The sequence below is a fragment of the Cicer arietinum genome, chromosome 1 (genome assembly GCF_000331145.2).
Source record: "Cicer arietinum cultivar CDC Frontier isolate Library 1 chromosome 1, Cicar.CDCFrontier_v2.0, whole genome shotgun sequence".
Taxonomy (NCBI): Eukaryota; Viridiplantae; Streptophyta; class Magnoliopsida; order Fabales; family Fabaceae; genus Cicer; species Cicer arietinum.
Window position 1 is genome coordinate 21788531 of NC_021160.2, and position 26729 is coordinate 21815259.

The window sequence follows — 26729 nt, forward strand, 5'->3', positions numbered from 1 at the left end:
CTGAAACACATCCCTTTTTTTTTTTTCTCCTTCCCAAATGTTACTCAAATTCAGCTTCTGTTTCAGTTCTATCCTCCTCTTCTTTTACTAGATCTCCTCATTTTCTACCTAGGGCACAAGGTCTTCACCCACATTATGCTCCTCACTTCTTTTACACTTAGATCTAACCTATATCATTCCCTCTTTACACTTCAATTAACTCCATACTTTCAATTTTTGTTTTTAAATTTTTTCAGGTTTTGAGAAGCGCTTAATTGAAATGGAAGTCCCGTTGGAGTCCGAAAAGAAGAAATCTTCAGACGCTGTGAAAACCACTTCAATTGGTTCGGTTTCTGCAAAGAATAGAGTGGAGACTCGAAAAGTTTCTGAGTTAGGTTCGGGTACAAAGAGATCAGGTTCAATTGGTTCTTCAGCGAGTTCAGCACCGAGACGAAACAGTACTGGTGGAGGGTTAGCTCAACGGTCTTCGTTATTATCAGATGGAAGAACTAAAACTTCTGTTACAGCTAAAACAGTTTCTTCAAATTCTTCTGTTACCGAACCTGTTCGGAGATCTCTCCCGGATATTCGTCGGAGTTCGATATCTTCTTTGCATGCCGGGAAACCTGTTGCCGCCTCGTCGGCGGGTTCCAGTTCGAGGACGTCCGCCGTGTCTGGTTCGAATAAGGCGGAAGTTGTGAAGAGACCGTCAAGTAAGCCGGCGTTGTCGGTTTCTTCTTCTTCTCCTTCTTCTTCGTCGAGGAGAGTTGGTGGTTCTTCGACTGTGGATGTTAGTGGTGGTTCTGTTAGGAAGACTGTGGGGAAGGTTTCATCGCCGTCAGTGTCGGCACGGTCGCCGGCTGTGTCTGGTGGATTGAGAGCGGGGTCGCTGTCATCGTCTTCAGAGAGAAGTTCTGGTTTGTCTGGAAGGAGGAAAGTGATGACTCCTGATAGCCGTAATTCAAGGTTTATTGTTCTTCCTCAAATTGAGGTTAAGGCTAATGATGATTTGGTAAGGCTTGTTGTGTATATAGTAATGATGTTAATATTTTTGAAGTTATTTTTAGATTCATTTTAGACTTTTACTGTGGAAATGAAATAATTGCTGAAAAGGATGGGATTTTATGTATGTGCTTTGATAGATGGAGGTTCTTTTGTCTTTTGGAAATAATTGGTGAGTCCTTTTTCGGAACGAAATAATTAGTGGTTGTTGGGTGATTTATTTTAATTTTAGGAAAGAAAGGCTCAATTATTGAGTTTTTAGTAAATCACTTGCGTTTGTCAAAATTAAAAAGAACTTAATGGCTCGCAGAGTCACATTGGTTGTGTATTTTGTTAACTAACTAGTTGATGTTTGGCATATTGGAGTGCTTTGGTTATCACAAAATGGACTCACCACATTATCTCCTTGCTTTTGGGGGAGGGGGATCTCATGTAAATTTGAATCAAAAGTTTTGAATTGTGGTTGCATTGTGAGCAAATATTGAAGAAATTTGCAATAAAATATAACTGATATGGCTACAATTGTAGTTGCGATGAGGTCACAGACTTGCAGCCACAATTGAGAGGTTGCAAACCGTTTTTAAAACTTTGCTTGAACCTAAACATTATTGGTTACTGAGCTAATGTGATGAATCTTTCACCCCCTTGTACTGTTTAATTCTGAACCATACTGCTGTTTATCAGAGATTGGATCTCAGGGGACACAGAGTTCGCAGTCTCACTGCCAGTGGATTAAACTTATCTTCAAACTTGGAAGTAAGCTCTGTTTAGCACATTATTTCAGATGATTTGTTCAAAGTTTTTTCTGGCAATTTTTAAATGAAATTCAACTTATGGCAGGCTATGACCTCGTGTTATTTATTTAAGTGTGTTTGTTTATTAAGTACTATAAAAGATGGGCACATGAGTAATTTATATCAACGTGTCTTTAGGAAATAAAGTCGATTTCTATGGTTGAGGGCACACAGTAGTATGTGTTGAAAAACAGTTGCGAAATATTTTCATTTGCAAGAGAAAAAAAAAGTGAGTAAAGTGCGCCTCTCTCTTGGTGCTCAATTTTGTATTACTCTGATTTTACTGAATGGCTAGATTGGTCTAGGGATACCGTTTTCCTAAATGGACTGGCACACATTGTTCAGTTGGCTCTCTGAAATGCCATGACAAGACAAGTGAACTGAAGTTGATTTAATAGCTATTGACTCTGTCAATGGCTTTAGGTTTTGTTGTTTAAATATCTTATCTGCCTCTATTTATTCCCAGGACTGCATAGTGTATAGGAGAGTATTTTAAATTTTAATGTTACCTTGTCATTTCTTATTTTGAGGATTTTTATAGCATTTAACTTATGATTCTTATTGGCAGTTTGTCTATCTACGAGACAATCTCCTGTCTACATTGGAAGGAGTAGAAATATTGACAAGAGTGAAGGTTTTATATATGATTTATGTTCAGTTATTACATTCGAATAATTTCAAATTAACACCTTACTAACTAATGAAGAAACCATTTAATTTATCAGGTTCTTGATTTGAGTTTTAATGAGTTTCAAGGTCCTGGATTTGAGCCTCTTGAGAATTGCAAAGTACTGCAGGTATATATATTTATGTGGGCGCACTTGCTTTTGCCTTATGGAAGCAATAGAAATGTAAAGAATACAAATACTTAAATAATATTAAAAATGACATTACAAAATCATAACTGTTATGTAGCAACTCTATCTTGCTGGAAATCAAATCACATCATTGGCTAGTCTACCGCAACTTCCTAATTTGGAGGCAAGCTTTGAAAAACCTTGGCTGTTTGCTGTTTTTCATTTCAGAGTATTTTTTGGTTTTCAACTTCAGTTTTCATAAAAACTTTGTATTTGTTATGTTTCATTTTTGCAGTTCCTCTCTGTAGCTCAAAATAAGTTGAAATCTCTCACAATGGCAAGTCAACCTCGACTCCAGGTTGTTTTGTTGTATCGAGTGTTGACCATATATTGTGTGTATTATGTAATTCTTCATTGAATAATAACAAAATAATCTGATGCAGGTCTTAGCTGCCAGCAAAAATAGAATTTCTACACTTAAGGGTTTTCCATATTTACCAAATCTAGAGGTTAGTATGATATCATTTTTATTTGGCACAACATAAACTAAAACAGTTGATCACATGCAAAACTTTATCACATATTTTTTCATGGATATAGTTTATCAGTGTTATTGTCTAATAAAATTTCCGAGTCATAGGAGAAACCTAGCTCTTTAAAAATTATAGAGAAGTATTATAGATTAGTGATTTTTAAATGCTACATATAATCTTTATTATAATATAGTAGTTTTTATTTATGATGAATTTATGCTTTTGTGAGAAAAGCAATAAGGAAAATTGTATGGGTCGCCATGTGTTTTTTGGTTCTAAATCATATTTAAGATAATTTCTCGGTATAGGAAAACTTTCTATTATATCTCGATTATTGGTGGGTGTTAGCATTTATATTAGGCAGCAGTAATTGTAGGCATGAATGTAGCTATTCCTTTGATTGTACACTAATTTCATTCACTACAGAATTTTGTTTTCTATATAGGAAATTATATTGGCTCCTAAGGACACACTTCAGGGAGAAAAGTGCATAATTAAACATTGATTTGAAAAACAACTTCATAATTTGTTATATATTGAAATAAGTAAAAGGCAAAATACTCCCATTTTATTACTACAACCCTAAGCTGTTCATATATGAAAATAAATTACAATAGTAATAATGACATAATCATAAAATAAAAATAAACAGAGTAATGTAAAATAAAAGCGAATCAAATATGATTTCCCTTAATTCTTCAGCACCCCCTCAAGTTGGTGCATAAATATTTGTCATGTCCAATTTGACTACAAGTCGCTCAAAATTGGGTCTTGTCAAGCTTGTTGTCAATATATCAACAATATGTTGATTAGAAGTCACAAATGACAGATATATAATTTCAGCATCAATTTTTTCTTGTATGAAGTAGCGGTCAATCTCAATGTGTTTGGTTCTATCATGTTGCACAGGGTTGTGAGCTATATTTATTGCTGCTTTGCTATCACAGAACAATTTTAAGGGTGAATCAACTTTCATTTTCAATTCTTCCAAGAGTTTACAAATCCACAAAAGTTCATAGGTTTCGTGAGCCATTGCTTTGAATTTTGCTTCTGCGCTGCTTCGAGCAACAACACCTTGGTTTTTACTTCTCCAAGTGACTAAATTTTCCCAAACATAGGCACAATATTTAATAGTGGATTTTCTATCAGTAACTGATCCTGCCCAATTACCATTTGTAAATATAGAGGCTTCTTTGTCATTGATTTTGAAGTACAAGCTCTTTCCAGGATTGAATTTCAAATACCTTAAGATTTGATAAACGACCTCCAAGTATTCTTCATAGGGAGAGTGCATGAATTGGCTTACAACAGTCACAAAGAAAACAATGTTAGGTATAGTGTAGACTAGATTAATAAATTTGTCAATCAACCTCTGATATATTCGAATATCAACAGGAACACTATCTTTCTCACAAAGTTTAGCATTTAATTCCATAGGAGTATATGCTGGTCTACACACACCCGTCCCAATTTCCTCTAATAGATCTATGATGTATTTTCTTTGAGAAACAATTCCCTTCTTTGAGTGAGCAATACCAAGAAAATATTTAAGCGCACCTAAATCTTTGATTTCAAAATTCTTTTCTCAAATTTTTCTTCAATCTTTCCATCTCAACAATGTCATCTCCTATGAGAATAATATCATCTATATATACAATTAGAATTGCAATCTTACCAACATTAGAGAACTTCATGAACAAAGTATGGTCTGATTGTCTCTACATATATCCTTGCCTTTTAATCGGCCAAGTGAATTTTTTAAACCAAACCCTTGGGGATTGCTTGAGACCATGAAATAATTTTTGTAGTTTGATCACATTTGAACCAAATTTGTCTTCAAAGCTAGGAGGGCTATCCATGTACTTCCTCCTCCAAATCACCATTCAACAAATCATTTTTTACATCAAGTTGGTTAAGAGGCCAATCTAAATTCACTGCCAAGGACAAGATAACTCTAATAGTGTTTAATTTGGCAACAAGAGCAAACATCTCTGACTAATCAATGCCATACGTTTGAGTAAACTCTTTAGCAATCAAGCGTGCCTTGTATCTTTCAACTGTGTTATCAAAATTATATTTCACATTAAATACTCATTTACAACCAACAATATTCTTTCCTATAGGTAAAGTCATTACTTTCCAAGTTTTATTCTTCTCAAGAACTCTCATTTCCTTAAGAACAACTTCCTTCCACTTTATAATTTTCAGAGCCTCCTGTATATTTTTGGGAATTTCTATAGCAGACAACTAAGAGGTAAACGCAGCAAATGAAGAAGATAATTTTGAGTATGACACAAAATTAGACTAAGAATTTTAGTGCATGATCTAATAGGTTTCCTAATTGCAATAGGAAAGTCTATATCAAGATACTCAACATGACTCTTAAGAATAGAAGAAGACTTACCTGTATTAGGATGATGTGGTGAATTTTGTGACAACACAATATCACCTAAAGTAATGATGTTTTCAAAAGCAAAAGATGAATCTTTCTTAAAATTTCCCCCTGAAGATGAATGTCAATAAAAAATGGTTGATTTTCAACAAAAATAACATCCATGGTCTTTTTGATTTTGGTTCAAAACACTTATACCCTTATGAGTTGGAGAGTAACTAGTAAAAACATATTTTATTGCTCGTGGCTCGATTTTGACAAGTTGTTTATGTTCATGAACAAAAGCAGTGCAACCAAAAACTTTTAGTGGCAAATCCACAAAGGCACGAGTCAAAGGAAAGCAATTTCGAAAAACATCACAAGGGGTTTGAAAATCTAAAACTTTAGATGACATACAATTAATTAAATATGATGCAGTTAAAACAACTTCTCCCCACAAATATTTTGCAACCTTATTTGCAAAGAGTAAAACCCTAACAACCTCAAGAAGTTGTCCATTCTTTCTCATTTCAATTCCATTTGTTGGGGTGTATTAACACAAGAACTTTGATGAACAACTCCATTTTCAAGAAAAAAGTCTGACAAATGCATATTAAGTTTTTCTTACATTTGTCATTTCTGAAAACTTGAATATTTGTTTAGTATTGAGTTTGAGCTACTTTAAAGAAAATTTTGATAACCTGTCCAACTTTCGATTTTTCTTTCAATAAATAAATCCAACAAATTCTAGTATGATCATTTATAAAATTTATAAACAATTTGTTATTAGAAAATGTGTTTATTCTATTAGGACCCTGAACATCACTGTGAATAACGGCAAATGGTTTTGATTGTTTATATGGTTGTGTAGAAAAAGAACGGTGATGTTTAGCAAATTCACAAGTTTCACAATGATAATAAAGACAAATTGTTCTTAGAATATAATTGAGAAAATAAATGTTTCACATACGGAAAACTAGGATGTCTTAACCGTAAATGATATAACATAATATCATCATTATTAGAAGAAACCAAATTAGATTCAAAATAAATACTTATTTGAGGTTGGTCTTTGAAGTCGAGTCTATTGTCAAGATAATAAAGTCCTCCACTAGCATTGTCAATCATCTTCTTCGTGTTCAAATCCTTAAAAGTGAAATGAAAATAAAATAAGTTAGCTTGACAATTTATATCCTTTGTTAATTTAGTAATGAATAACAGATTACATGATAAATTAGGAACATGTAAGACATTTTTTGAGGTTAACAAATGTGATAGAATAACAGAACCTTTCCCTGCAATGGATGAAAGAGAGCCATCTACAATTTTAATGTTGTGGTTATATGCACAAGGACTATAAGAAGAAAATAGACTTGACTCCCTAATCATATGATCAGTAGCACCAGAATCAATAATCCAAGTATGACTGGGATTGACATTGAGTAGAACAGTATTTAGATAATTACCTCTCTGAGATATAGAGCAAGAAGGAGTTTGAGACTCAACCTTTAGGGCATTAGAAGTTCTCTCATGGCAAAAAAAATTGGAAAAATCATTGGTGGAGAAACCATTCAAGCTGCCATCGCTGCCTGGGTCGGCGCCACCGGGACCGCTGTTGCCTGAACCAACACTGTCGGTGTTGTTGACTACTTCTGGTTTTTCACCAAAACTATTGCCGCCTTCCATGGGGTATTATGTGCCATTAGGTCGACATATAAACGAGCTGGGTCGCAAAACGGATTGTACAAAAATTAAAAACAAAATGTCGGTGTCCGTTTAAGTTTGGAGCCTTGAACCCCACTAGACTGTGGAAAACTTTACATAATCCTAACCAAGAGCTCTAGATGCCATAAAGAAAGTAAAAGACAAAATACTTTCATATCTTATTAGTACTACTCTAAGCTGTTTATATAAGAAAAGAAATTACAATAATAATGATGACATAATCATAAATTAAAAATAAACAAAATAATATAAAATAAAAGAGAATCAAATATGATTTCCCTTGATTTTTCAATATATATATATATATATAGATTTGATTTTCCAGTCGACAATTATGATACTGAATATTTTTCTCAAAGTGAACGCCTGACTTCAAAGTAGCTAAATCCTTATTATGAAATCATATACCTGCTAGACAAGGGGCAGGTAAACCTTTGCATTTAGACCAAGCGTTTCTCCAACACCACTGAGCATTTGGTTGAAGAACCGATTGAATATAAGATAAATGTATAACAATGTGGCGGCAGTATGAATTTGGTTTGCTTATACTTTTCATTTCCATAGGACCAAAGCCATGGCTTTTCATTTCAAATCGGGTTTTCACCATGATGGTTAGGCATTCATTAATTTAGTCGTATCATGCAGGTGATATTTTCCTCCCTAAAGACCAAAACTCAATCATTTGATAGTAGACACAATGGGCCCATTTAGAAACAATTGGTAATTATCAACCTAAGGAGTACTAGTTTACAAATTTGGGTAAAATATCAATAATAATATAGTAACTTAACCTAAGAAATTCTAAATAACTTTCAGACTTAAATTAATGTTGAGTTTACACATGCATGGGTAAATACTTTCGTGTAGACCAATTTATGCTGTTTTCAGTGATTTATTTTAATGTAGCATTTGCGAGTGGAGGAAAACCCTATACTGAAGATGCCTCATTTGGAAGCAGCCTCAATATTGCTAGTTGGACCTACTTTAAAAAAATATAATGATAGAGGTATGCGTCAAAAATCCTAGCGTTTGGCTTGTTAAATTGATGGCAGAAGAGATAGAAGAATACACTATAATAGTAACTTCTGGTTATTGGTTTAGGAGTACCCAGCAAGTTTTCTTTGAGTGACTTGTACCAGTATCTTCAGATTCTTATGCCTTAAGGTAGTTAATTGAATATGAAAAAGTTTTGTAGATCTTTCTCGTGAGGAAATGGCAATAGCAAAGCGATATCCTGCACATACAGCTTTATGCATTCGAGATGGTTGGGAGTTTAGTCGCCCTGAGAATGCGGCAGAGTCAACTTTCCGCTTCCTAATTGAGAAATGGAAGGATCATTTTCCATCTGGTTTTTTTCTCAAAGAAGCCTCAATAGATAAACCTTTGGAAGAAGATGTGTGCCGCAGTCACTTCACATTTATTCATGATGGTGCAGCAAGTACAGACCAACTGTTGGTCTTAAAATATCAATGGTTTTGTGGTGATGTAACACTTTCAAATTTTGTCCCTATTCCAGATGCCACTGATGAGGTATTGAGTTGATTACATGATTATCATTACTTCCAATTTGTTTGTTAGTATATTTGCTTAAATTATTTATGGTTATGATATTGTATTGTTTTCAGATTTACTTGCCAAAACACAGTGACATTGGAAAAATTCTGAAAGTGGAATGTACTCCCACTTTAGAAGAGATGGAATATCCTTCTATATTTGCTATCTCTTCTCGTGTTAAACCAGGTAGGCTTGCCTTATTCCATATAAATGAACAACTAAATTTTTGAGGTCTTAGACTTGAAAGGAATTTTACTAAATATTATTTTTATCAATAGATGGTACAATTACTGTTTTCACGATGCAAATCACATGTCTCTCCCTTTCATAAATTGAATGAGTAATTATTATTCCCAGTTTGCTAGTAAGATTTGTCAGGAGCCTCTCAGTCAACATGTCTGCTAGCTGACATATTGAAGGAACATACACTGTAGTTTTCAGATCTCGAAGGAACATATGCCATGTGCTTGCTTATCTTAGGACTCAGGATGTTTTTCATGTTAAACCCAATTGTCTAAACTACTAATGGCTGACTTGTATTATAACAAAACAGCTTTGTAGGAGGTTTGCACTTTATCTGAAGATCTTGTAGAATGATTTTCATCTACAGTAATTCACATGCAATATTGTGAGGTAGATCTATTAACAATCTTTCGTGTATGCCTCCTTCGAAAGTTTCCCCCAGTTTTTGAACAGTAGTCCTTTTTAGATGTAACTTAAGGTACTGTAGAATCCTATTCACTTCTTTTTGGTGTCTCATTGGTGGGTCTTACATGATCTGGCTCACGGATTGACTACACAGACTCCATATGTTTTGTTTAGTCTGTAATTGGTTAAATATATGAATTTCCTACTAATCTCTGATATTGAGCCTTCTATATCGATAGGTCTGTTATTAAGTTATTGTTTGTTTAGAGATTAGTTAGTTAATTGTCTGTTACCATTAGTCAAGAGGTTAGTTTGATGAAATATATAAAACATGTTGCCCTACAAATAGAAAGGAGGTATTAGATAATGGGCCGCGTGATTTATGGCCTTTTGGCATTGGGATGTGGGGTTACGCTTGAAGAGCTGCCTTTGTTGTGTTAAAATGGAATTTTGTGTTACCGAACAATATTCACCGTTGAATTGATTATTGTTGAATGACCTGCCTACTTTCTGATTCTGATTTGTTGAAGAAAATGAGATGTCTTATCTCTATTGTATATTAATAATAATTAATAGTAATGGTCTGTTCTTTCAATAATTTCTTGATGCTTACACAACTCATGTATTACGTAAGAATCTTGAACCATTCTACTTTTCACAAGGAAGTGGAATTCCAAAGGTTCTAAACCTTGAAGTGCATGGGGAACTAATAGAAGGAAGTATCATCCGGGGTTGTGCTAAGGTTGCATGGTGTGGTGGGACTCCAGGAAAAGGTGTTGCCAGGTGAGATGGAATTCCTTATACTTGTATGTGTTGTTTTGCATTACGTATATATGCACAAATCATATTCAACTAAAAATAGTGTAATGCAACTATGCCATTTGTTTTTGTCTCCTTGCTTTCTTTAGCTGGCTGCGGAGAAAGTGGAACAGTAGTCCGGTGGTCATTGTTGGAGCAGAAGATGAGGATTATCAACTAACCATTGATGATGTCGATTCAAGTTTAGTTTTCATGTACACACCAGTATCAGAAGAAGGCGCCAAAGGAGAACCTCAATATAAATATACAGATTTTGTAAGAGCTGGTAATGATTGAAATTTGTCCATTTTTATATTCTTTATTTTTTTCCTAGCTTCGTTTAAAATGTTTGATAGCCTTTACTGAATACTAATCTAGATTCACCATAATGTTTAACACTTGTTAGGATATATGATGATAAAAAATTGTTAAAGAATCAAGGGAAATCAGATTTAATTCTCTTTTATTTTATATTATTCTATTTATTTTTATTTTATGATTCTGTCATTATTACTCATTGTTAAATATTATGTAAATAATTAGATTAGACGGGCTGTAAGTATTCTGGCTCGTTAGTATTACTGTAAATTAGGGTTGTTTAATACTCTTTGTCTATATAAAGAAATTCCGTCGTGTAAAATTGTTAAAGAATCAAGGGAAATCAGATTTAATTCTCTTTTATTTTATATTATTCTATTTATTTTTATTTTATGATTCTGTCATTATTACTCATTGTTAAATATTATGTAAATAATTAGATTAGACGGGCTGTAAGTATTCTGGCTCGTTAGTATTACTGTAAATTAGGGTTGTTTAATACTCTTTGTCTATATAAAGAAATTCAGTCGTGTAGTTGAAACACACGGGTTATTTAATATGTCTCGTAATACTCTTTATATTCAACATGGTATCTAGAGCCAGCTGAGAGACAACCCTAATCGTCAACTAACCGGTCGACCCACTGTCTCCGGTGAATATTTTACGACCACTCCAGCAGCGTCGTACACTCCAGATCAGCCAAACCCTTCTGCCACGTCATCAACAACCCACTCCCGCGCCGCCTGCCCTCACGCGCACGAGATCCACACGCCGCCCACTGCTACTGCGCGTGACGGCGCGTCCGACAGCCGTTCACGGTGCCACTTCTTCCACCGCACTTGCCTCGGCCTCCTGCTTTCGTATCTGCCCTCAGTTTTCAATTTCAAGTTACAAATATACCAGTTCCAGTTCAAACAACTCCTGTTTTCCCAGTTCCGACGCGTTTTCTGACAATATTTGTTAACCATGGCGTCTCAGTCTGAAACAAAGAGCATCTTCACCAACTACATCACTTCTCCTCTCTCTGTTGAAAAATTGAATGGATCAAATTATGATAGTTGGGCTGCCGACATCAAACTATGGCTACGTGGTCAAGGTTACGAGGACCATCTCACCCAAAACCCTGAAAAGGTGAGTGTGATTGAAACATCCAAATGGAGTCAGATTGATGCTCAATTGTGTAGTGTCATTAAGTCTACACTTCATCCAGATGTTAAACCGATTTCCGTTCGCATCTCACGTGTGAATCGGTTTGGAGTCAAGCAAAGGCACTCTATACTAACGACACACAACGTCTCTATAGAGTTTGTCACCGCTTATTGGATATCATTACTCCGAAGTCACTCGATGGCTCTATTTCTGCATATCTTGGGACAATTCATAGTGCACTTCATGACTTTAATGAGCTTCTTCCTCCTGCTGCAAGTAATCCAGTTGAACAGAAGAAGGAGTTGCATCAATGCAACACCTTCTTCATGCTTCCTGCACTCTATAGCCGACCGCAAGAGTACTCTGCAACTCGTGATCAAATCTTGGGGTCAGTTACTGTTCCGGATGTCTACTACCTCAGCGATCCTCCTTCGAGTACCAGCAAAACATTCAGTTGAGTAGTCTATTACTTCAGTTCCGGGTGACTCTGCTGCCCTTACCTCTCAGGGACATAATCAACATCGTTCTCGTGGAGGACCATCCAACTCTAAGCCTCGTCCCAAATGTGAGCATTGTCATCGGCTTGGACGCACTATTGATCGCTGTTGGAAGTTGCATGGTAAGCCTTCGCCTTCGATAAATGCAACCCAACTTGATCCTTCTGCCACTATTCAAACTACACCATCTCCACAAGGCTCCTCGACAAACTATGAAGATTTTCTCCGATGGGTTTAGAGTCATCCGAACTCTAGTTCTCCTACTTCAGTTGCACACACTGGTAACTCATCTGTTTACCTCTCTCACTCATCTTCCCTCGGCCCTTAGGTTCTTGATTCTGGTGCGTCTGATCATGTTACTGGTAATAAAGGTCTCTTTTCTTCACTCTCTACATCTGGTTTTTTACCTACTATAATTTCTGCCAATGGTACTCAAACCCGGTCTCAAGGAGTTGGCACTGTCCACATTCTCCCTTCCATCTCAGTTGCATCTGTTCTCTATGTACCTGGATGTCCCTTTAATTTACTTTCAGTTAGTCGATTGACTCGGTCTCATAATTGTATTATTACTTTCACTAATGATAATGTTACCTTGCAGGACCGAAATTTGGGATGGATGATTGGCGTCGGATGTGAGTCACAAGGCTTCTATTACCTTTCTACAACTTCCAAGACGTGCTCTGCCACAGAGTCCCCCATACTATCCATGCTCAGCTAGGACACCCAAGTCTTACCAAACTACAAAAACTTGTGCCTAGTTTGTCTAAGATGTCTACTTTACATTGTGAGTTGTGTCAGTTAGGGAAACACACCCGTAGTAATTTTCCCGATCGAGTCAATAAAAGAGTATTCTCTCCCTTTGCTTTAGTTCACTCTGATGTTTGGGGTCCCTCTCGTACTGTGTCTACTTTAGAGTCTAAGTATTTTGTTACTTTTATTGATAATTATTCTCGTTGTACGTGGTTATTTTTAATGAAAAATAGAACTGAATTATTTTCCATCTTTGAGCAATTTTATCAAGAAATTAAAATCCAATATGGAGTTTCCATTCGTACCTTAAGATGTGATAATGCTCGGGAATATTTATCCCATCAATTTCAAATTTTTATGGCTTCCAACGGCATTTTACACCAAACATCATGTCCTCATACACCTTAGCAAAACGGGGTAGCCGAACGCAAAAAATCGGCATCTCATTGAAACCACACAAACCTTGCTTCTCCATGGCAATGTTCCATTCCGTTTTTGGGGGGATGCAGTCTTAACGGCGTGCTACCTTATCAATCGTATGCCATCTTCTGTCCTTGATGACAATATCCCCATTCGGTCCTCTTTTCCCATACCCCTCTTCACCCACTACTACTTCGTGTCTTTGGGTCCACGTGTTTTGTTCACAATTTATCTCCTGGTTTGGACAAATTGTCAGCTCGATCACTCAAGTGTGTCTTTTTCGGTTATCATCGGTCCCAAAAAGGCTATCGTTGTTATTCTCCCACACTACACCGCTACGTTACATCAGCCGACGTTACCTTTTTCGAGTCTGTACAATATTTTAAACCTACCCATATAGCTACTGAGCCCTATCAGGGCATTAATCCCGAACCTCCTCAAGTAGTTATCCCTCTCCCACCCACTCATATTTCTATCGAACCTGCCGAGTCTGCCCCCCAACCTCCACGACCACTACAAACATATCAGCGTTGTCGCTTATCCTCTGTTGTGCCTGTTCCTGTTCAAATTACAGACTCTCCTCCGACGCCACCTCCAGATCCGGCCCTGCCACCTGAGCCTGACCTTCCCATTGCTCTTCATAAGGATATTCGCACCACCCGCAATCCATCTTCTCATTATATTGATTTGTGTTATCATTGTCTTTCTCTTTTACATTACACTTGCTTGTCCTCCTTGTCTTCTGTTTCTATTCCTAAAACTACAGGTGAAGCATTATCCTACCCTGAGTGGAGGCAAGCAATGCTTGATGAGATGTGTGCTCTACAAAACAGTGGTACTTGGGAATTGGTTTCTTTACCTCATGGGAAGCTGTTAGTCGGGTGTCGTTGGCTTTATACAGTGAAGGTTGGCCCTGATGGTAAGATTGATCGATTTAAGGATCGTTTGGTAGCCAATGGATATACTCAGATTTTTGAGTTGGATTACAGTGACACATTCTCACGTGTTGCCAAAATGGCATCTGTCAGACTATTTTTCTCCATTGCAGTAATTCGACATTGGCCTCTCCATCAGTTTGACATTAAAAATGGCACGGTGATCTTGAAGAGGAAGTTTATATGGAGCAACCACCAGGGTTTGTTGCTCAGGGGGAGTCTTCCAACATGGTTTGTCGGCTACACAGGTCACTTTATAGTCTTAAATAGTCTCCTAGAGCTTGGTTTGGCAGACTCAGCTCGGTAGTACAAGAGTTTAGTATGATCCGTAGTGAAGCCGATCACTCTGTATTTTATCATCACTCAGCCCAATGGTGCATCTATCTTATTGTTTACATGGATGACATTGTTATAACTGGTAATGATCAGCATGGAATACTCCAGTTAAAACAACATCTCTCAAATAAATTTCAGACTAAAGACCTTGGTAAACACCGTTATTTCTTGGGTGTTGAAGTAGCCCAATCCAAGGATGGCCTTGTAATTTCACAAAGAAAATATGCTATGGATATTCTTGAAGAAACAAGCCTATTAAATGGCAAGTCAGTTGATACTCCTATGGATCCAAATGTCAAACTCGTACCCAATCAGGGGGAGCCTCTATCAGATTCAGGAAGATATAGGAGATTGGTTGAAAAATTAAACTATCTCACAGTCACTCGTCCTGACATTTCCTTTGCTGTCAGTGTGGTAAGTCAGTTCTTAAATTCTCCTTGCCAAGAACATATGGATGCTGTATCAAAAGTGCACCTGGGAAAGGTCTCATTTATGAAGATAGAGGACATACTCAGATAATTGGCTACTCAGATGCCGATTGGGCAGGCTCACCCATAGATAGACGATCAACTTCCGGGTACTGTGTACTTGTCGGAGGAAATTTAATATCTTGGAAGAGTAAGAAACAAAATGTTGTTGCAAGATCCAGTGCTGAAGCAGAATACAGGGCCATGACACTAATAACATGTGAACTCATCTGGTTGAAACAGTTACTGAAAGAACTTCAATTTAAAGAGGCTAGCACAATGACATTAATATGTGATAATCAAGCTGCATTGCACATTGCCTCAAATCATGTGTTTCATGAGAGGACCAAGCATATTGAGATTGACTGCCATTTTGTTAGAGAAAAGATCGAATCGGGTGACATCATCACTAGCTTTGTCAATTCCAATGATCAGTTAGCAGATGTGTTTACAAAGTCATTGCGAGGTCCTAGAATTAGTTATATATGTAACAAGCTAGGTGCATTTGATTTATATGCTCCAGCTTGAGGGGAAGTGTTAAATATTATGTAAATAATTAGATTAGATGGGCTGTAAGTATTCCGGCCCGTTAGTATTACTGTAAATTAGGGTTGTTTAATACTCTTTGTCTATATAAAGAAATTCCGTAGTGTAGTTGAAACACACGGGTTATTCGATATGTCTCTCAATACTCTTTATATTCAACATTCATTATTATTATTGTAATTTTTTTTCTCTATATAAACAACTTAGGACTATAAAAATAAAATATAAAGTATTTTGCCTTTTACTTTCTTCAATAATGTTATTAAGTTATTTGGCCATCAATTTGCCATGGATTTGTTGACTTAGCTCCTTGATTGATTTGATTGTAATCACACTTGGATAGGATATAAGTGTGCAGCTTGGCGACACCCTAATGCTTCCAAATTTTAGCTGTTTCAATATGGTATCAGAGTGGTTCCATCCCGTATGATCTGATTCTTAAGCTATTTCTATATTTGAATTTTAAAAGTTTGGAACTCATTTTGTATTCTCCAATGAGTTTACTGCATTTGGCTACTGGATTTTTTGATTTCCCTCATAATCGTCGCCGCCACTAGTGGCACTATTACCTTTTAGGTATGTTTCTCCTTCCTTTGGCAATATTGGCCTTAGCAGCTAATGGAGCTCTCTGAAATGCTTATCTTTTCTTCCCTTTGATTTTGCTATTATGTGCATGCTTTAGACATTAGGGTAAGGTGAGGACTATCCAAGCTTTCATAGTTTCCTTAGATAACTTGGGCTGATTGAATTTATTCCGATATTATGGAATCATGATTCTCTTTGTTCTATTGTATATAGACATGTAAAAGCCTTGCAAATGACCAAGTGCAATATTCAGATTAAAATGATTTAGTGGCTCATAATCATTGATATGGCTGATTTGGAAGTTGATGATGTCAATAATGGATTAGTTATATAATGAGTAAATATGTGGAAAGATGACAGTGATTCAAAATTGGCAAAATGTAATAATTTCTAATTCTTCATAATTTCCTTTTTTTGTTTCATATGGTAGCTCCCCCTTCAGTCAGTAATGTTAGAATAGTTGGAGATACTGTTGAAGGAATTACCATAAAAGGAGTTGGTGATTATTTTGGTGGAAGGGAGGGACCTAGCAAGTTTGAATGGTTACGGAAGAACAGGGACACTAGGTCAGTATTCTATTCATCATGCTTCGCTTAAGGGTTAAGAAGTATTACAATAAAAAAATAAAGCCTCATGCTCGTCTTTGATTTGTGTATTCAATAATTGGACATTGAATTGTTGCATTCATTTGATGCTTTGGGGATAGTTAATACCTTAGCTTAACCTGAACTTTCTCTATTTTCTTGCCCCCTTATTTTTCTATACTAAGCTTTTGTGTCTTGTGTGATTTTGACAAATATATGCAGAGACTTTCTGTTAGTGTCAGCTGGTACATCTGATTATACCTTGACCAAAGAGGATGTTGGTTGTTGTTTGGCTTTTGTATACATACCGATTAATTTTGAAGGTCTGGTATCTGAACTGACACAATCAGTGTATCCTTTCTATTAATTTGTCATGTATTTCTATGACATTTCCATTGGTTTCTCTTTCAGGCCAAGAAGGAAAATCACTGTCAGTTATGTCTCCTGTTGTAAAACAAGGTATCTTGATGATTATAACAATGTCTCCTGTACTTGGGTACTTCTGTTTTGTGTCATTTCCATTTGAATATGCTGTTAGGGAGTGTTTGTTTCAAGTCATGTAAATTCATTTTTGGGAATAACTTTTCCATGAATATAATGATGAGAATCCTATTAGCATTTCTAGGTATCCTTAGTAATGTGGGAAGTCAGTTCTTAATTCATTGGAGAGAATGTGAGAAGTTAGCACTTAATTCATATAAGACAAGTATTTACTGTGTTGCTTACCTTCTTTCCCATTCTTCTGGGAACACGATGAAATGTTTGTTGGGGATGATTTTAAGAAATAAAATTTCTGCTAATATATAAAGGCAATTTGCATGTGGTTATAATGCTTCTGTTCTGTCTCAATTTCAGCCCCACCAAAAGTTACAAACATCAAAATAATTGGGGATCTACGAGAGAATGGAAAAGTCACTGCTACTGGTATTGTAACTGGAGGAACTGAAGGATCTAGCAGAGTTCAGTGGTACAAAACATATTCATCAACTTTGGATGAAAGCAATCTTGAAGCATTAAGTACTTCTAAAATTGCTAAAGTAGGTGGTTTGTTGTTTATGCCATTGGAGTTCGGGTTGTTTCCCATTGAGTTGCACAATTTGTTCGAAGTAATGGGCATAATTTCTCCTCTTTGCACCAACTTCTATTTTATTGTTTTGTTTTGACCTGGTCAGGCATTCCGCATTCCTCTTGGAGCTGTTGGCTGTTATATTGTTGCAAAGTACACACCGATGACTCCTGATGGAGATTCTGGTGAACCAACATTTGTAATATCCGATAGATCAGTTGAGAGTAGGTTTACTTGTCTCATCTCACTCCCTTTTGTTCTTTTTCTGTCATATATTACCAAGTATTTAAAGACATAGCCTATTAGTGTGTTTGAGTTGGCGTTGGGAGAGGTCAAATGCTTTTTGAGTTAACAGAAATTATTTGTTGCACTGGCAATAGATGTGCTTTGGAACTTGAGCCAATGCTAAACCAAACACACTATATGTTGACTGATTCCTTGAAGTATCAAATTAGTTTCTTCTCAAAATCATAATCTATCTGAAGTTTGATATGAAAACTTTCTGCATTTTTTTGCAGCTCTTCCCCCAAGCTTGAATTTCTTATCAATCATTGGAGATTACAGCGAAGATGGAGTATTGACAGCTTCATATGGATATGTTGGAGGTCATGAAGGAAAAAGTATATACAATTGGTATATTCATGAGGTATGCACTTCAATCGAAGTTCCACAAGATATGCTTAATTTATTTTATAAATGTATTGGGAGTGTAATCCCTAGCACGTGCCTATTGGTTGGTGGGTAAATTTTATTTATTTCAAGTTTTGATTCACTCCTTCATACATGCTAGACAGTGGAAGCGGGTGGAAAGATAGGCTCATTTTGACTTTTAGTGTGCCAAGTTGCTGTCATTTGGTATCTATGGCAAGAAAGGCTGTTTGAACATATTTGATGGAAAATGTTTGCGCTTAGGCATGCTTTAGTTCTTTTAAAGTTGGGGATGCATTTTAGAGAATAAAATCAATGGTATGCGAGTTTCAGTTCTCTATTTTAACCAACTCTCTAACCATTGTAATTGTCATGTGCCTTACTCTGCCATAAATATGAGTATGTGTAGTAGAGGAGTTATAATCAGAAAAATACAGTTATCAGTATCATTTTCACACTCTTCTCTCATTTTGCACTTCTGTTGTCCATCAATACTATGAGAGCTACGAGGGAATTTTAAACCATGTTTAGAAAATTCACAAACATCACTCGAAACAGCACAATTTACTCTTAAAAGCCAGGATGAAAACATCAACTTAAGCCAATCAAAGGAGGATGTCCCAGACTCCCGTGTTGAAGCTTAATTTGGGAAGTATGAGTCTAAGAATCAGACTGATGATATAAATGTTCTAATTTCTTAACCAAGACCACCTACAATTTGGATATTAAGAAGTTAATAATACAACCTTCCCAGCTCCTATGTTGTCAATTGCGGCGCTATTGCGCGGCGACAGCCATCTCCGCAGCGCCCCTCACTATGAAACCGCCGTCACCCGTTGCGGCAATTGCGGCCACAAATAGCGCTCAAACGCGCCGACGTGTTGCGCCTGACCCGGGTCCATGACCCGCTACTCTGTTTTTTAGGTTTTGTTGAATTTTTTTAATTTCATTAAGGGTATTTGAGTCTTTTTGCACTCAAAACCCTATTATTTTATTATTTATTGACCTTTCTCCTCCTTGACATTATTATTTTAAATTCCAAACATAATTTTTGTAACCGTTACTCTGTTTTCTTCTTCGTTAATATATGTTACTCTTTTTCTTCTTCTTCCACTTCTGTTTCTGTTTTTTCTTTTCACTGTTTTTTAATTTTTTTTCCTTCTTCTTCCCCTTCTGTTTCTGTTTCTGTTTAATTTTATTTTTTAGTATGTTTGTCTACTGTTTGTATTTTATGTGTAGTCTATATACTGCGTTTGGTCTTCATAATAGCGCTCATCCCGCTATCGGCAATCTTGCTATCCCATTTTTGGGGTTGGACGTCCCGCGCTGCTATCCGTGACTGACAACATAGCCCAGCTCCATAATGACCCCTGTCCTCTGCGAAAGCATAGTGAGAATGAAAAGATTTTTTAAAAACACATTACATATCTTAAATTGGTTGTGAATTGATAGACTATATTGGTTTGGGTGATAGCTTCGGTTGTTGTGACAGCTTTAGATAGCTTTTTCTATTTGATAGATTATGTTTTTTTTTTGGAATACGTATTCCATACAAATTGATAACAGTTAGTTATAGTAGTTAAGTAACTGCTGATCAGTTAGTTTATCTGAAAAGCCTCTTGTATTTATAAGAGTTTGAAGACTGTTAAATCAAGAACAGAAATACAGTTTCAGCTTAGATAATCATCATTTTCACTTTCTCTCAATTGTAAAAGCTTTTATAGCTAGTGCAGTTTTTTAGTCTTATTCTATGATACTAATTAGGGAACAAAGCAAAAATTTGTTTTTCTCCTACCCTAAAATAGTGCTATTTTCAGTATTAACAATAATATTCACACATATCCTGTTTAGGATACTAGGCTTGCAATTGTACAATGTGTGGGTGACTGATTTCCCAAGTTATTTCTTCTCCCTTTATTTGACTTTACATCCATGCGACGTTCTGGTTCAAGGAGTTATATTATAATTGTAAAATTGTAGTATGGTCATATTTTTTGGCATGCCTTTTACTTCCTTTGAATAAAAGAAAATGGTCAATGGAAGCCCATGTCCCTAGCCTTAAACAACGCGTTTGTAATATTAATTGAAATGTCAAATATAGAAAAGAGTTAGTGGATTTAGTATTATGCATACATATTGATTTGCCACTCTAAGGAAATTCACATTCATCTTAAAATTGAAGAGTGCACTGTTCAAAGACTGTTTAAAATTGTATACTGTCTTTCGCTGCATATTCTTTTGGGTTGTCATTTATGTCAAATAATTGAAATTGTTGTTATTGAGTGAAAGTTCTTTAATATCTTGGGGAGACTATTTTGTTTTCTGCCCTACTTCATATATTTTAGCCATATTTGTGATGTATTTATCAGCAAATAATAAAATGTATTCAGAAATTTTATCAAAGGTGTAATTTGAGTAATTTCTGTGTCTAATGAGACTACACAAAGCTGGATTTATAATGTATTTACATGTGACCAAATCCAATCCTATTAGCGACTAATACCTAAGACATTTTATGTGACTAATAACTCACCATATTTTACTTGTGATTAATTCTAACAAAAAGTTTGAAAAAAAGGAGTACTTCCCTACTAGAAACAATATAAATAGCATTCCTAGTTCCTACCTATGAAAATTGTTTCAGATAGAGAACTTAAGCTCCAAAATATATTCTGAATTTCCAGGTTGAAGGTGATTTTGGTTCTCCGATACCGGGGGTTTCAGGACTTTTGCAATATCGTGTTACCAAAGAAGCCATTGGAAAATTCATCACATTCCAGTGTACTCCAGTACGCGATGATGGCGTTGTGGGTGACAAAAGAATTTGCATGGGACAGGATCGTATTCGCCCCGGTAATACCTTTATGAGACCTCTATGTGGCAAAAATTGAATAAAATTTGGTTTCATTTCTTTATTTTTGTACAAAAATGAAATTTACATTAAGTACATGTAAGTTAGCAATTTCTGATTCAATTATTCAGATAAAAGGTATAAATACATACTTTTGTTGACTCATTAATCACAGTTTTCCCTCATACCTGCAAGTTGTAAATAAGACACCAACATTTATACAATACCACCTAAAAATCTTGTCTAGACTGAATCACCAAGAATAAACATGCAATGCTTCTTTTTTCAATTCTGCAATTTGTTCCTTTTTCTTTATCTGAGATCATCCAGTATTTTTTGAATTGTGTTTCTAATGGTGGAGTTGTTTTATGGTGATCAGGAAGCCCGAGATTGCTTTCTTTACACATAGTTGGAAATGCGGTTGAAGGAACAACACTAAGTATTGAAAAAACATATTGGGGCGGTGAAGAGGGAGATTCAGTTTACCGCTGGCTTAGGGTACATTTCATTTGAACCTTCTATGCTGTCAAAGTCTATGATCAGAACTACAATTTTGGTTCGGAATGGGAATGACCTATTTTGTTTGAGAAAATGTTTTGTTTTCATTTCCTATTTTCACTTTTAATTACAAAATTGCCAATTTGCTTTTATTTTGTTTTCAAATGTTTGTACAAAAAAGTTATAAAAAAAAAGTAGTTTTTGTTGTTTCCTACTCAAATGCTTAACATTTGGGTTGATCTTAACTTGATCTCATAACACTGGCTGGTAAGGTGAGGGTATCCCCCACTTATAACCACTATTCAGACTTTATCACTATCCAATGTCGGACTCTCAACACCCCTTCTTCTCCAAGATTAGACATCTAGAATGTGGTCTGAGTGGCCTGAGGGCACAATAACTGTTGGCTTAGCGAATCTAGGATAGACTTTGATATATTATAAATATGTATTTTATAGTAGAATCATATCTATAATTATTAGGAAGGTAATTTCTTTAATTATGAGTATTATTGTATTTCCTCATTTGTTGATTAGCATTTGTCAGGACTACTCTAAATATTCAATTTAGAGCTTTTACAAAGTGATCAAATGCATTTCAAGAAATCATTAATGAAAGTGACAGTACCTGTATTATGTATCCTAAAATAGATGACACACGACTAGTACTTCAAACATTAGAATGGACAATATCTAAGGGGAACATTGATCTTCCCTTTGGTGATTTCCATATGCACTGAATAATTGTATAAATAGTACACTCCTTACTTTGTTTTATTGACCTTTGTCTTTATTATACTACATATTGTTTTCGTTAAACATTATCCATGGCTTTATGCAGACCAGTTCTGAAGGCGTCCAAAGTGAAATTATGGGAGCCACCTCTGCATCATATGTGCCCTCAATTGATGATATTGGTTTCTTTATTTCTGTTTCTTGTGAGCCTGTTCGAAGTGATTGGGCTCGTGGACCCATTGTTCTCTCTGAACAAATTGGACCTATAATACCTGGTACTGATCAGTTTTTGTTTTCTTAATATGCTCTGCAAGCTTTATAATATTCATTAAGACACGGAGCTTTTAAGAAACAATATTAATTTTTTTTGCTGTTGTGTTGCAATTTAGGTCCACCAACTTGTCATACACTGGAATTTTTCGGATCAATGATTGAAGGGCATTGCTTGAAATTCAATGCTGTATATAGTGGAGGGTCAGGCTTCTACTTTTGGGGTTTTTTATTTTATCCTTGTATTTTCTTTATCTGACACGGAATTTGCTGCTTGCCTTCAGGCAGAAAGGAGAATGCACTCACGAGTGGTTTAGGGTAAAAGACAATGTTGTACGAGAGAAAATAAGTAGTCAAGGTGAGTTTTGTTCTCAGAGAAGTTGTGTTATGTATTCATTATGGGAGACTTAAATGCTTGACATTTATGATTGCAGATTTTTTGGATTTGACTCTTGACGATGTTGGAGCCTGCATTGAGCTTGTCTACACACCTGTGTGCAACGATGGGATTAAAGGTAGCCCAAAGAATGTGGTATCTGATATGATTTCTCCCGGTAAGATTTATTTGTGCATGATATTAGAAATATAATATGAATTTTATGTAACACGACCCTAATTTTGTAAGTGGTGTCCAATATACATTCACTCATATCAATTCTGTTAATTACTTCAACCAAGTTTGAATATACTTCAACTAATTAAAAATTAATTGTTAACTTAATGGTCTTGTCTTTGAAAAAATAATATGTTAATTACTTAATTGAAAATGATCATTTATAACTTGTATTATCATTAATAAACGAGTTAATGAATAACATTATACTCTTTGAATCTTAATTATATTTTAATAAATAGTTGTTTTTGCAATTGTAGTACTAAGTACACTGATTACTTTAGCATACTTTTAGTGAGCTCTTTCGGTATACATCAATATTAGAAACTTCTGAATGATTTGTCATCTGGGCCTATATATCCTGGTTAATGTTCAATTTTGATCATTGCTGTTTTATGTGCGTGTCTGCGTTTGTATGTACTATTGTATATGTTAGAATATTAGAAAATATCTTATAATATCTTTTATATTATATTAGAGTATCTTGAGTTATTTTCTATGACCAATTTATAATCATAGAGAATCTTATAATATCTCTTATTATTATTATGATTTATTCCTGATTTAGGATTTAGTCTATGTTTCTCTATAAATAGAGATTAGTATTGAGTCTATTGTAATCAAATTAGCATTAAGCTATTATCAATAATATTCAAACCCTTATTATTTTCTCTCCTCATTTTCTCTAAAATCCCACAACTTCAACATGGTATCTAGAGCCTATTTCGATCCTCCTTGAACAATCTTGTCGTTGTTCCGCTGCTAAGTTCCCAACAGTTTGGGAATATAATCCTAGTTTCTCTTTTCTAACATGATCATTCCTTTTTCTGACTACTATCACTTCCGTCCACAATCGTCGCTGCTGCCCCGTCTGCTACTGCCGCCGCCGCCGTTTGCTGCTGCTGCCTGTCGTCGCTGCTAGAAAAGTTTTCCGAAACAACCACTGTCTCTCCTGTTTTGGATGCATTTTCTCACTTCGGTTGTCGATTATGGCTTCGTTTCATTAGAGTCGCGCTGCTTCCTCTTTGGTGTTTGTCATGCAATTTAGTTCTTACTAATAGATTACAACAGTGGCTTTTATTCCCACCGATGATCATTCCGGTGGTGTCCCTTTTCCCACTGATGAATCATATTAGTGATGACTTATTTTCCCATTGATGATTATTCTGACGATGTCTTTTATTTTTATGACTCACACTTTAGCATGACAATTTGTCCCAGATGCACTGGCCCCATCTTTGTCCCAGATGTACTGGCCTTGCCTTTCTCTCCTTGAAGCACGCCTCTCCAATATTATTGGTTTAAAGCTTCCAAATGCAGTTTTTAGAAGAACGGACCTCGCTTTGTTCAATTGCTTGCCATGAATTTCTCTCAGGCTGATGATCATATCGGCTATCTGGCTAGGCTATATTTATAGCAATTCTCTCCGACTTCACCTGCATCCCTGAGTTGCTTTTCCATCCTTTTTATTATTTTGCAGAGCAAAACATTGTTTTCTTGTAGCAAGCTAAAGCTTAGTAAGCTTTAGCTTGAGGGGGAGTGTTAGAATATTAGAAAATATCTTATAATATCTTTTATATTATATTAGAGTATCTTGAGTTATTTTCTATGACCAATTTATAATCATAGAGAATCTTAGAATATCTCTTATTATTATTATGATTTATTCCTAACTTAGGATTTAGTCTATGTTTCTCTATAAATAGAGATTAGTATTGAGTCTGTTGTAATCAAATTAGCATTAAGCTATTATCAATAATATTCAAACCCTTATTATTTTCTCTCCTCATTTTCTCTAAAATCCCACAACTTCAACAGTATAATATTCTGTGTCATGGTTAAATACATCCCTAATGTAATTTATTTGTTCTTTTGTCTTATGTGCTCAGCGGATCCTATGGGAATAGAGCTCATAATTCCTGACTGTTGTGAAGACAGCCAGGTTACCCCATTGAGAAAATATTTTGGTGGACATGAAGGAGTTGGAAAATATATTTGGTATCGGACAAAGATAAAACTTGAAGGATCTGCTCTACTAAATATATCTAATGCTGCAGACATCGTAATATGTGGGACTGAGTTGTAAGCACCACCATATTTTGTTGTAATTTTTAATTTCTTATACAAAATATTATATCTATATAAAATTGAAGATTATGTGATTTTGGCAGAACGTATAAACCAACTCTTGAAGACGTTGGAGCTTATTTGGCCTTGTATTGGATACCAACTCGCGTGGACAGCAAATGTGGGGAGCCATTGGTTGCTATTTGCAGCACCCCAGTTTCCCCTGGTATCTTGTAGTTCATAGTTCAAAGTTCTTTATTAATTATCTTTGATGCTTTTGATGCGGGCATTGTGTGAATACATCTGATGAACATTGTGGTATTTAGCACATTTGTTTGCCTTACTTGTTTAATAATTTGCAGCTCTTCCAATAGTTGCTAATGTACTCGTGAAAGAGTTGTCTTTGGGAATTTATTCTGGTGAAGGTGAATACTTTGGTGGATATGAAGGAGAAAGCCTTCTTAGCTGGTATAGAGAAAATAGTGACGGGACCATTGAACTGATTAATGGGGCAAATTCTAGAACCTACAAAGTTACTGATTCAGATTACAGTTGTCGATTGTTGTTTGGGTAATGTTTCTATATTGTTCTTTAGCTTTTCATGTTTTACCATGAGGAATGTGAATAACATAACAACATGTTTAAATTCTCAACTTCTAAATGTGAAAGAGATAACTTTTTGATATTATATCCCTATCACTTCAGATTTGGAGAAATTTTTAGCGAATTGATTTTGAATGTGTAAACATTTTAGATATTTTTAATTAATACCACCTTTTAAAATTTTAATTTCAAGTGTAGGGCATCTTAATTTTGTTCTCTTGTAATGGTCAGTAAGTGATTCAACATTCCAGCATATATGTTGGTCAAGTTTGTAAAACCTTGGTGTGTAGTATATAAGTACTATTTTTACAACTAGTGCTTGACCTAATTATTTGCATAAAGAGGATGCTTATAATATCACATCAACCAAATATCATTTGAGAAGCTCCTCTCCTTTACACTCTTTGCACCTAAACCTTGTAATTTCAACAAGAGAAACAATTAAGATGTATGTTGTTCATAATATCCTATTGGAACATGTTGAGAATCTCACATCAATTAGCGATATGATCCAGTTAGTGCATAAAAGGTTTATGCATACTTCACCTTACCAGTCCGTTTTGTGAAATAAGTCCAACCCAAATTCTAAAA

The 26729-nt window shown here is 35.5% G+C and overlaps 1 protein-coding gene across 5 annotated transcripts in view; it reads left to right on the plus strand.

Annotated features, from left to right (window-relative positions):
• The first annotated feature begins 6 nt into the window (after window positions 1–6).
• LOC101504641 (187-kDa microtubule-associated protein AIR9) overlaps window positions 7–26729 on the plus strand; it is a 42014-nt gene continuing 15291 nt past the window's right edge. For 3 of the 5 annotated variants that reach the window (XR_003472353.2, XR_003472351.2, XM_027333498.2), the window contains exons 1-28: window positions 7–120; window positions 237–991; window positions 1666–1737; window positions 2344–2409; window positions 2501–2572; window positions 2691–2756; window positions 2868–2930; window positions 3016–3081; window positions 8108–8207; window positions 8397–8731; window positions 8827–8941; window positions 10066–10186; window positions 10312–10487; window positions 16635–16770; window positions 17011–17111; window positions 17200–17247; window positions 17644–17825; window positions 17961–18078; window positions 18373–18500; window positions 21187–21355; window positions 21733–21851; window positions 22692–22860; window positions 22975–23059; window positions 23140–23213; window positions 23290–23409; window positions 25358–25550; window positions 25622–25761; window positions 25898–26105. Coding sequence is in view for 3 of the 5 variants with exons in the window: in XM_027333498.2 (XP_027189299.1) it covers window positions 260–991; window positions 1666–1737; window positions 2344–2409; window positions 2501–2572; window positions 2691–2756; window positions 2868–2930; window positions 3016–3081; window positions 8108–8207; window positions 8397–8731; window positions 8827–8941; window positions 10066–10186; window positions 10312–10487; window positions 16635–16770; window positions 17011–17111; window positions 17200–17247; window positions 17644–17825; window positions 17961–18078; window positions 18373–18500; window positions 21187–21355; window positions 21733–21851; window positions 22692–22860; window positions 22975–23059; window positions 23140–23213; window positions 23290–23409; window positions 25358–25550; window positions 25622–25761; window positions 25898–26105 (3974 nt within the window). In the remaining 2 variants the exon portion in view is untranslated. The remainder of the gene's footprint in view (window positions 121–236; window positions 992–1665; window positions 1738–2343; window positions 2410–2500; window positions 2573–2690; window positions 2757–2867; window positions 2931–3015; window positions 3082–8107; window positions 8208–8396; window positions 8732–8826; window positions 8942–10065; window positions 10187–10311; window positions 10488–16634; window positions 16771–17010; window positions 17112–17199; window positions 17248–17643; window positions 17826–17960; window positions 18079–18372; window positions 18501–21186; window positions 21356–21732; window positions 21852–22691; window positions 22861–22974; window positions 23060–23139; window positions 23214–23289; window positions 23410–25357; window positions 25551–25621; window positions 25762–25897; window positions 26106–26729) is intronic. The other 2 variants (XM_004488211.4, XM_027333501.2) reach the window with 2 other exon arrangements.